General features: G+C 40.6%; 1 protein-coding gene across 3 annotated transcripts; it reads right to left on the reverse strand.

Moving 5' to 3' along the window:
* Positions 1-237: 237 nt before the first annotated feature.
* Positions 238-9,949, reverse strand: LOC115512494 (ferritin light chain-like). Of its 3 annotated transcripts, XM_032592961.1 has the most exons (3): positions 9,939-9,949; positions 9,467-9,472; positions 238-903 (listed from the first exon to the last, which is right to left on the reverse strand). In XM_032592961.1, exon 3 carries the CDS (start codon positions 882-884, stop codon positions 357-359), a length of 528 nt encoding a protein of 175 aa, XP_032448852.1. In that variant the 5' UTR covers positions 885-903; positions 9,467-9,472; positions 9,939-9,949; the 3' UTR covers positions 238-356. The 3 variants fall into 3 exon arrangements, with proteins under 3 accessions (XP_032448852.1, XP_032448851.1, XP_032448853.1); XM_032592960.1 differs by lacking the exon at positions 9,467-9,472 and having other exon boundaries at positions 238-905; XM_032592962.1 differs by lacking the exon at positions 9,467-9,472 and having other exon boundaries at positions 238-911.
* Positions 9,950-11,479: the final 1,530 nt, after the last annotated feature.

The raw sequence follows: 11,479 nt of genomic DNA on the forward strand, positions 1-11,479 counted from the left end.
TCCTCCTGGACAATTTGGATGCCTTTTATTTCTTTGTGCTGTGTGATGGCTGAGGCTAAGACTTCCAATACTATGTTGAATAACAGTGGTGAGAGTGGACATCCCTGTCTTGTCCCTGACCTTAGGGGGAAAGCTGTCAGTTTTTCCCCACTGAGGATAATAACATTGGGTCTTTTTGTTTGTTTGTTTGCTGCAAAAAAGCTTTATTGTTTTCATTTGGTCCATGGCTTGGGAAAGGGCTCTAGGTTGGTTAAAAAGCTGCCTAGTGGCTGCAAGGAGAGACTCAGGCACAAGCCCTGACATCTGGGGGGAATGCCAGAGGGCCCCTCTCAAAGGCTGCTGGGCTCCAGAGACTTCTAGTCGTGCTTGAGGGTGAGTCTTTCGAAGAGATACTCGCCCAGCTCGGCCTGGGGGTCTGACAGCCTGCGGAGATTAGTCAGATGGTCGCCCATCTTCTTAATGAGTTTCACCTCCTCATCTAGAAAGTGATTCTCCAGGAAGTCACAGAGATGGGGGTCTGCGCGGGCAGAACCCAGGGCATGCAGATCCAAAAGGCCCTGGTTGAAGTTCTTCTCCAGAAGCAGGGCGGCTTCCATGGCGTCCAGGGTTTTACCCCACTCATCTTGGGACGGCTTCTGCACGTCCAGGAAGAGGGCGCGTCCGCTGCTCTGGTTTTGCATCTTCAAGAGGCACTCTGCGCCCTCCCGCTTCTCCTCAGCCAACTCTCGGAAGAAGTGGCCCACGCCCTCCAGAGCCACATCGTCACGGTCGAAATAGAAGCCCAGAGAGAGGTAGGTGTAGGAGGCCCACAGATGCATGTTGACCAGGCGGTTGACGGCGGCCTCCACCTCGGTGGTATAATTCTGACGAATCTGGGAGCTCATGGTTGGTTGGTAATGAGGAGCTAAGTCTCCTCATTACCCACTGAGGTAATGAGGGTCTTCATATATGGCTTTTATGATCTCGAGGTATGATCCTTCTTTTTTTTTTTTTTTTTTTTTTTTAATTTTTTTTAACGTTTATTTATTTTTGAGACAGAGAGAGAGCATGAACAGGGGAGGGGCAGAGAGAGAGGGAGACACAGAATCTGAAACAGGCTCCAGGCTCTGAGCTGTCAGCCCAGGGCCCGACGCGGGGCTCGAACTCACGGACCGTGAGATCATGACCTGAGCTGAAGTCGGACGCTTAACCGACTGAGCCACCCAGGCGCCCCGAGGTATGATCCTTCTATCCCTACTTTCTTAAGAGTTTTTATCAAGAAAGGATGCTGTATTTTGTCAAATGCTTTCTCTGCATCTATTGAGAGGATCATATGGTTCTTGTCCTTTCTTCTATTGATGTGATGAATCACACTGATTGTTTTGCGGATATTGAACCAGCCCTGTATCCCAGGTATAAATCCCACTTGGTCCTGGTGAATAACCTTTTTTAATGTGTTGTTGGATCCAGTTGGCTAGTATCTTGTTGAAGATTTTTTGCATCCATGTTCATCAGGGAAGTTGGTCTATAGATGGTATAAAAACTCTTAATTTCGGGGCGCCTGGGTGGCTCAGTCGGTTAAGCGGCCAACTTCAGCTCAGGTCATGATCTCACAGTACGTGAGTTCGAGCCCCGTGTTGGGCTCTGTGCTCACAGCTCAGAGCCTGGAGCCTGTTTCAGATTCTGTGTCTCCCTCTCTCTGACCCTCCCCTGTTCATGCTCTCTCTCTGTCTCAAAAATAAATAAACGTTAAAAAAAAAAAAAAAAAAAACTCTTAATTTCATATTAGATTGGGGCGTGAATGGGTTAAAAATATTATTTTTATTTGTTGATTTTTTTCTTTTGTCTTCATTTCCTGATGACAGCCTTGTGAAATAACTTCAAAATTTTATTTCCTACTACAATTCAGATGTACAGGGTAAAAAACAGAAGTTGTTTTTTTGTTTTCCTCTTACACTGGACCTTTTATTCAGTGGAAGTATGACATTCTAGTCAATCCTGATATTCTAGGATTCTGTGATTTGTTTGTTCCAAATAAGAATTCATGGCTATGTAATAAATCATCATAAGGCTGTACCATAATGCATTTGTTACCCCCACTGATGTATATTGAAGTCTGGCCAATTTCCCACCAATAAAACAACACTGTAGGGCACAACACAATTGTGTGTTTGTTTGGGATTTTTTTTTTAAGATTTTACTTTTAAGTAATCTCCACACCTACCATGGAGCTTGAACTGACAACTCCGAGATCAAGAGTCACATGCTTTTCCAACTGAGCTAGCCAGGCACTCAATCACAATTTTTTTTAACCTAAAATTAATCTGCTCTCCCTCTGCTTTAGTGGGAAAGAAAATTATTAAATATCCAATCCAGGATAAGCTTTGTCTAAATGATCCATTCAGATTCATTAAGCCCGTATGAAGAGTCTCTGGAGTGAGTCAGATAGCAAAACAGAGTCTTATGCAAGGTAAGGTAATCATGGGGGTGATATCTCACCACCTTTGCCGTAGTCTGTTCATTAGAAGCAATTAAGAAATCCCATCCACAGTCAAGGGTAGATCATTAACAAAAAAGCGTGCATATGAGGAAGACGGGATAACGGGGTGTTTGCCACCTTAGAGTTTATCTGACATAGTTGGAAAGAAAGAAAGTTAAAAAGAAAGATAATATACTTGAAGAAAAAATGATAAATTCGAGGCACAAATTCAGGTGGCTGGAGTAAGTCCAAACATAACAGAAACCATGGCATGGATGAATTAAATTCAAATGATATAAGACAGAATGGGTAAAATAAAGACACGTTAGATGCCATTTATAAGAGATATATCCAAAAGAAAATGATGCAAGAAGATTAAAGATTGTGACATCGGTGGGGGGGGGGGGGAGGCGCCTGGGTGGCTCAGTCAGTTAAGGGTCTAACTCTTGACTTTGGCTCAAGTCATGATCTTGTGGGTTCCTGGGTTCAGCCCCATGGCGGGCTTCACGCTGACAATGCAGAGCCTGCTTGGGATTCTGTCTCTCTCCCTTTTCTCTCTGCCCTACCCTGCTTGTGATCTCTCGCTCTATCTCTCAAATAAATAAGTAAACTTAAAAAATATATGTTGACATCAGAAAATATACAACATTACAACAATATACTAACAATACTGGTATAAGGGAAAAGTGAATTCAAGGTAAAAAGCAAAGAAGGGGGGCGCCTGGGTGGCGCAGTCGGTTAAGCATCCGACTTCAGCCAGGTCACGATCTCGCGGTCCGTGAGTTCGAGCCCCGCGTCAGGCTCTGGGCTGATGGCTCAGAGCCTGGAGCCTGTTTCTGATTCTGTGTCTCCCTCTCTCTCTGCCCCTCCCCCCGTTCATGCTCTGTCTCTCTCTGTCTCAAAAATAAATAAACGTTAAAAAAAAAAAAAGCAAAGAAGGTAATGTGAAATATCTCATATTAATAAAAGTATAAAACGCAAGGAAGATATACTAGTTTTGAGCCTTTATGAACCAAACACAATTCAAAACACAGAAATCAGGCCAGTTTCACTAACGTCAATGCAATAAAATTAAAAGAAAATAACAGTCATTAAGAAATCCAAACATGTTGAAATTAAGAAATACTGTATTAAATGTATATACAGCCTTTAACCTGTAACCTAACTTTAAAAATGTTTTAATATGAAAAAGATCGGGATGCCTGGGTGGCTCAATCAGTTAAGCATTTGACTCTGGCTCAGGTCATGATCTCACAGTCTGTGAGTTCGAGCCCCAGGTCGAACCCTGCGTCGGGCTCTGTGCTGACAGCTCAGAGTCTGGAGCCTGTATCAGTTTCTGTGTCTCCCTCCCTGCCCCTCCCTTGCTCGTGCTCAGTCTCCCTCTCTCTCAAAAATAAACATTTAAAAAATGTTTTAATGTGAAAAAGATCATTTTAGAAAAGACAACACACCATAGAGACTATCTTTTTAGACCCCTGCTCCCCCTGTGCAAGCTACAATTATTTCTCTCCCCCCCCCATCTGCTAGGAGGAATACATCTGTAATTCTAGGGTCCCCTCCTCCACACTTTCTTTTACATTTCAAAGAACAATGATAGATCTATTTAGCTGTTAACCTATTTAATTCTCACACTAACCTGATGAGAGAAATCCAGCTTAGAGTGTGAAGTAACTTGCTGAGTACAAGTTGATGAAAACTTCAGCAAAGGCATCTAATTTGTCCAATGTCTCATCCTTTTACAGCCAGGATTTCAAACGTGAATGTGTAGAAACCTGTGCCCTTTTATGTGTGCAACATTGCAGTTTTGTATTCAGAGTTGTTTTCCCTAGCTTGGATCCTTATGGAAAAGTTTATCGAGATGCTCTAGTGGCGTCTGGGTGGCTCAGTTGATTGAGCCTCCAACTCTTGATTTCAGCTCAGGCCATGATCTCATGGTTTGTGGGATAGAGCCCCACATCAGGCTCCGTGCTGACAGCGTGGAACCGACTTGGGATTCTCTCTCCCTCTCTCTCTGCCTTTCCCCTGTAGACCCACACTCTCTCTTCCTCAAAATAAATAAATAAACTTAAAAAAAAGATCATCTATATACCAGTATATACCCCTTAAGTATATTCAACCAGTAAGAATTGATTTATAATATCTCAATCCTATTTTTTTTTTCTGTCCTGAATAGTGTTAGAAAGAGCATCACTTTTTGGCAGGCTTTAAACTTGAGAAAGTATTAAATTGGCCGGAGCTGGCAAAGTAAAAATATGCCCTGCTATGTGTCAGTCTAGGAGGACAGATACAGATAAAGTTAGCATAAATTTAACAAGGAATAATAATGTTCCCCCCAGAGACATGGTGCAGTGGTAAAGTATCAAAACAGCCCCCTATGCTGAGTGACTTGATGCTTGAAATCATAGACTAGAAACTTTGCTGTTTGAAATAACATCAAGAAGAATGAAATATCCCACTCTTTCTCAGAGAATCTAAGGCCCACAGAAGCAAAACTGATTTGCAGTCCAGGTGTGGAACTTCAGAGAAGAGGTTTCTGAAGACAATATTCCACCCTTACTTCAACTTCGCAATTTTCAAAGAAACAGGTGCCTGTTCAATTTTGCAGTCCAGATCTGACCTTGCCTCCTTTATATATGACCTTGCTTTGCTTTGATCCTATCAAAACACTACTTCATTTAAATTTCGCCTAAATGTCACTCTTCCCCCAAATCCTATAACTCATCTTCTCCTTTGTTTAGTGGGACATCCCATAGTTTCTCCATGTGCAGTGTCTCTCATTGCAACAAATGAGTGAATCTCACTTTGTTTGACTACAGGTTTGTCCCAGATGGTCTTTGGCTGATTGGGCCAGAACAATTACTACCACGGATGGCTAAGACCCTCCTGCTATGACTCGGACCTCCATTCAGTAAGAACATGCACATCTGAGACCATTTGAGTTACCCCTGCTCGAGGGCTCTCTGTCCTTGATTGCATGGATTTTGTGCTATATCTAGACTTTTATGATCTCTCTGTCGCTTCAGGGTCATGCTGATTTCTTGAGTAAGTAGGCAGGGCAACTTATCCTTGGGGTTAGGGTCCAAAACTCTGTGATACTTTTATTTTTGACCAGCTGTCAACCAACTTCTAATGGGTTGCCTACTAATGAATTTGCACTGCTCACTGACATAACTTCACAGAGGATGGTTTGGAGTTGTAGTGGCTACTCTGAAGAATTTTGACATAAATTATATTTTTCATTTTGGAGATGCCTTAGAATGAAAAGGGGAAAGAACCTCTTGTAAGGGGATTGTCTACCTTTTCTTTTTTCTTTGTTTCTTTGTTTCTTTGTTTTTTTCTTTCTTTGTTTCTTTACCTTTCTTTCTTTCTTTCTTTCTTTCTTTCTTTCTTTCTTTCGAGCCCAAGCTAGGGAGAGGGGCAGAGTGAGGGAGAGAGAGAGAATCTCAATCTCCATGCTCAGCATGGAGCCCAACACAGTGCTCCACTCTGGGATCATGACCTGAGCCAAAATCAAGAAGCTTAACCAAATGAGCCACCCAGGTACCCTGGGACTGTCTATCTTATCTGTCTAAAAGAGATTTCTTTTAAGGAAGACTCCCTCCTTCCATAAACATCCTTCATTTCCATTCCTATTCTTTGACTTGATAAAATTGCCAAGAGCCCAAGTTACTGTTTAAACCGGTTGTTAACGACTCATGTGTGTGTGTGTGTGTGTGTGTGTGTGTGTGTTGAAATGAGTTTTTCTAAATCTAAACTTTTTTCTCACCTTGCAACAGAAAGATTATTAGCCTTTCTCCAATGATAATTTTGTATTTGTCTAAAGCTTGTTCCCACTCACTTTTTCCCCCTTCTGTCCTATCCCTCTTCCCCTCACTTGAGAAATTTTAAAGGTGGATTGACTAGAAAAAAAATAATTCTGTTGCCATCTATGCAGTTTAGGAATACCTAGTCCATGTAAATAAACATCTCTAAAAGAAAGAAAAAGTAAACTGTGTTTTTTTTTTTCAACGTTTTTTTAATTTTTTTTTTTTTTTTATTTTTGGGACAGAGAGAGACAGAGCATGAACGGGGGAGGGGCAGAGAGAGAGGGAGACACAGAATTGGAAACAGGCTCCAGGCTCTGAGCCATCAGCCCAGAGCCCGACGCGGGGCTCGAACTCACGGACCGCGAGATCGTGACCTGGCTGAAGTCGGACGCTTAACCGACTGCGCCACCCAGGCGCCCCAAACTGTGTTTTATTGTATAAAATTAATGCTAACACTATATTTTAACCTTTATAGGACTAAAATTAAAATTCTCATGCTTTAATTTATATAAATTTTTATATTGACCTTATAAGTTAAGTAAGTTATCCTTTCTAATAATTGTTTAAGATTAAAAATATAAAATGGTTTTTATTTAAAAAAAATTTTAAAGATTTTTTTTTATTTAAATTCAAGTTAGTTAACATATGGTGTAGTCGTGGTTTCAGGAGCAGAATTTAGTGATTCATCACTTGCCTATAACACCCAGTGTGCATCCCAAAAAGTGCTCTCCTTAATGCCCATGATCCATTTAACTCATCCCCCCCACCTACCTCCCCTCCAGCAACCCTCAGTTTATTCTCTATATTTAAGAGTCTTTTATGGTTGCCTCCCACTCTCTTTTCATCTTATTTTTCTTTCTCTTCCCCTATGTTCATTTGTTGTGTTTCTTAAATTCCACATACGAGTGAAATCATATGATACTTGTCTTTCTCTGACTTACTTCGCTTAGCATAATACACTCTAGTTCCATCCACATTGTTGCAAATGGCAAGATTTCATTCTTTTTCATTGCCACGTAGTATTCCATTGTGTATATATACCACACCTTCTTTATCCATTCATCAGTCGATGGACATTTGGACTCTTTCCATAATTTGGCTATTGTTGATAGCGCTGCTATAAATATTGGGGTGTATGTGCCCTAAAGATTTTTTTTTTTAATTTTTAAGTAATCTCTATATCCAATATGAGGCTCAAACTCAAAGATCAAGAGTCACATACTCCACCAAATGAGCTAGCCAGGCATCCCTAGGTTTGTTTTATCAGCTTAAAATTTGTAAAGATTATCTAAAATGTGTGCTCAAAAATTAGGTGGATATTTCTTAGTTTACTGTCTTCTAGGCTTTTCTATGTCAGGACAAAACAAAAGTTGGCTACTTTGGTTAAAGGTAGTAATGTGTGGGGTGCCTGGGTGGCTCAGTTGGTTAAGTGTCTGACTTTGGCTCAGGTCATAATCTCACGATTCGTAGGTTTGAGCCCTGCATCAGGCTCTGTGCTGAATGCTCGCTCAGAACCTGGAGCTTTGTGCTAAATGCTTGCTCAGAGCCTGGAGCCTGCTTCAGATTCTCTCTCTGCCCCTCCTCTGCTCATGCTCTGTCTCACTCTGTCTCTCAAAAATAAATAAATGTAAAACAAAAAAAATAGTAATGTGTGGGGCTAGGGGACTCAGCTGGTTAAATGTTCAACTCTTGATTTTGGCTCAGTTCATGACCTCAGGGTTAGTGGGATCCAGCCCCACTAACTCAGCACAGAGCCCCACGCAGCGTTCAAATTCACGAACCCTAACATCATGACCTGAACTGAAGTTGAACACCTAACACACCAAGCCACTCAGGTACCCCTGTTTTTAATTTTTTGAGAAACCTCCATATTGTTCTGCTGCAGCAGTTTACATTGCCACCCACAGTGCACAAGTGTTCCCTCTTCTCCACATTCTCACCAATACTTGTTATTTCTTGTCTTTTCTCTCTCTTTTTTCCTTTTTATTTTTAAGTAAGCTCTGTGGCCGATGTGGGGTTTGAACTCACGACATGGAGATCAAGAGTCACATACTCCAATGACTGGGCCAGCCAGGCACCCCCATTTTTTAAAAATTAGTGCTTCAACAGCAACTTTTTTAAAATTTAATTTTTATTTTAATTTATTTTTTTAAGTAATCTCTACACCGAATGTGGGGTTTGAATTCATGACCCCAAGATAAAGTCTCACATGCTCTACTGACTGAGCCAGCCAGGCGCCCCTCTTGTCTTTTTGATAATGGTCATTCTAACAGGTGTGAGGTGATATCTTATTGTAATTTTGATATACATTTCTCTGATGATTAGTGACATTGAGCATCCTTTCATGTGTCTGTTGGCCATCTATGTGTCTTCCTTGGCAAAATGTCTATTCCGATCCTCTGCACATTTTTTAATCAGATTGCTTTTTTTTTGGCTATTGAGTTATATGACTTCTTTATATATTTTGAATATTAATCCCTTATCAGATAGATGATTTGCAAATATTTTCTCCCATTCAGTAGGTCACCATTTCATTTTGCTCATGGTTTTGTTTGCTGTGCAGAAGCTTTTCAGTTTGATGTAGTTCTACTTGTTTATTTTTTCTTTTGTTGCCTTTGATTTTGGTGTGAGATCCAAAAATCATTGCCAAGGCCAATTTCAAGGAGTTTACTGCCTTTGTTTTCTTTTTTTTCCTAGACATTTTATGGTTTTAGATTGTATATTCATGCCTTTAATCCAATTTGAGTTAATTTTTGTGTAGGATGGAAGATAGTAGGCTAGTAAAATTGTTCACAGTGGTTTCTTGTGAGCTTTTTTTTTTTTATGTTTATTTATTTATTTTTTTTTTTGAGAGAGAGAGAGAGTGCAAGCATGGGAGGGGCAGAGAGAGAGGGAGACAGAGAATCTGAAGCAGCCTCCAGGCTCTGAGCTGTCAGCACAGGGCCCGACGCGGGGCTCGAACCCACAAACTGTGAGATCATGACCTGGGCTGAAGTCGGTTGCTTAACCGACTGAGCCACCCAGGCGCCCCTTATGAGCTTTTTTTTTAATTTTTAAATTAAAAAAATTTTAATGCTTATTTTTGAGAAACAGAGCTTGAACGGGGGAGGGGCAGAGTGAGGGAGACACAGAATCTGAAGCAGGCTTCAGGTTTTGAGCTGTTGGCACAGAGCCTGACATGGGGCTTGAACCCCTGAACCAGGAGATCATGACCTGAGTCGAAGTTGGACACTTAACTGACTGGGCCACTCAAGTGCCCCTCTTATGAGCCTTTGTATTTGGTAAGTTACATTTCCATTTTCATTTGTCTCAAAATATTTTTTGATTTCTCCTTTTAGTTCTTAATAAAAGTTCTTTTATTTTTTAAAGTAATTTCTAACCCAATGTGGGGCTTGAACTCACAACCCTAAGAACAAGAGTTGAGTATTCCACTGATTGAGCCAGCCAGGCAGCCCATAAATAGGCCTTTTTTACAGGGATACTGGGGATGTGTTTCAGTCTGCTGTCTGTGTAATACCCTACGGGTGGCATCCTGTCAAGAACTGTCTTTGATTATTATAGTCCTGTGGGATCCAGGAATGCATGCCCTGTCCCCAACCACAGCCACCAGAGCTAGGTGATCAAGGAACATCCCCGTGTGGATTGCATGTGCCTGCCAGTTTTCACAGGTGCCTGGAAGAGCACACGGCTGGGGCATGACCAAAAGCACTATCAAGATAGAGAGAGAGCACAAAAATGGTGCCTGTCAGCACGTAAGTCCCCAGAGAGAGTCCCAACAGAATTCTGCCCCTCTGGCAGATGCTTTAAGATTAGCAAATGAATCTCCTTCACTTATAGTCTAGGTGCTTTTCACACTACTGCTTTAGTGTTTATCCTTGGGTCACGTGAGTTTGTGCGCAAGCCCTGTAAGAGAAGTATCTCAGTTCCATATATTTGAGTCTCCTGGATATGAACCCTGTTGGTTTTCAAAGCCAGACATATTGGGGATTTTTCTCTCTATTGCAGGTTTCAGGGTTTGGGGTGCCTGACGTAGGACATAAACTCCTTCTCCGAATCTCCAGGTTTGTGAGATCCGTCCCTACTGTGGGGGTTGAGGCTTTTGTCAAGACTGCCTCTCTTACTCCCTCTCAGTGTGGCCTTTTTACTATCTGTTGTAAAGAAGCTATTTAGCTAGTTTTCAAGTCCTTTTCAGGGGGAATTATTTCATATGTATCTGTAGACTTTGTGTGTCTATGGAAGAAGTGAGTTCAGGAACTTCCTGTGATGCCATCTTGCTACAATTTCTTTATTACAAATTGTTACATGGATGATTATTTTTCCTTTTTTTTCCAATCTTTTTTTTTAATTATAGTTGACATACAATGTTAAAACATGAGTTTCAGGTGTACAACATAGTGATTGGACAAGTCTATATACTATACTATGCTTACAACAAGTAAAGCTACCATCTGTCACCATATACAACACATTGCAATATTATTGACTGTATTCCCTATGCTCTCTTCATTCCGTAACCGGAAGCCTGTATCTCCCACTCCTCTTCACCCATTTTGCACATTCCCCCACCCTCTTTCTCTCTGGCAACCATTAGTTTGTTCTCTGTATTTGTAGGCTGTTTCTGCCTTTTTTGTTTGTTCATTTTGTTTTTTAGATTCCACATCTGAGTGAAATCATATGGTATTTGCCTTTCTCTATCTTACTTATTTCATGCAGTATAATACCCTCTAGGTCCATCCATGTTATTGCAAATAGCAAGGTCTCATTCTTTAAAACAAAACAAAACAAAACAAAACAAAACAAAAACAAGTAACCACCGCACACATTTTGTTTTGTATGTGGGAAACAAATTTAGTCACTAAAAATTTTTTAAAAATCTCATTCTTTTAATGGCTGAGCAGTATTTCATTGTATGTATACACACATCTATCAGCGGACACTAGGTTGCTTCCATATCTTGGCTATTGTAAACAAAGCTTCAATAAATATGGATATATTGTTTAAAACATTATTTTTATTTTTATTATTATTTTTTGGATATAGAATATATCTTTTTGACTTAAATATATTTTTGACTTAAAAAAGAGTCAAACTAGAATTTGGATTTTCTTTTCGGAAAATGACCAACTTAATATGTGCATAGATATCAGATGTTCTTTTTAATCACCAAAATATCCTACTAATTCTTTGGACTTCTGGAATGCTCTTGAATAATTTT

Source organism: Lynx canadensis, chromosome B1 (assembly GCF_007474595.2).
Source record: "Lynx canadensis isolate LIC74 chromosome B1, mLynCan4.pri.v2, whole genome shotgun sequence".
NCBI classification, from domain to species: Eukaryota; Metazoa; Chordata; class Mammalia; order Carnivora; family Felidae; genus Lynx; species Lynx canadensis.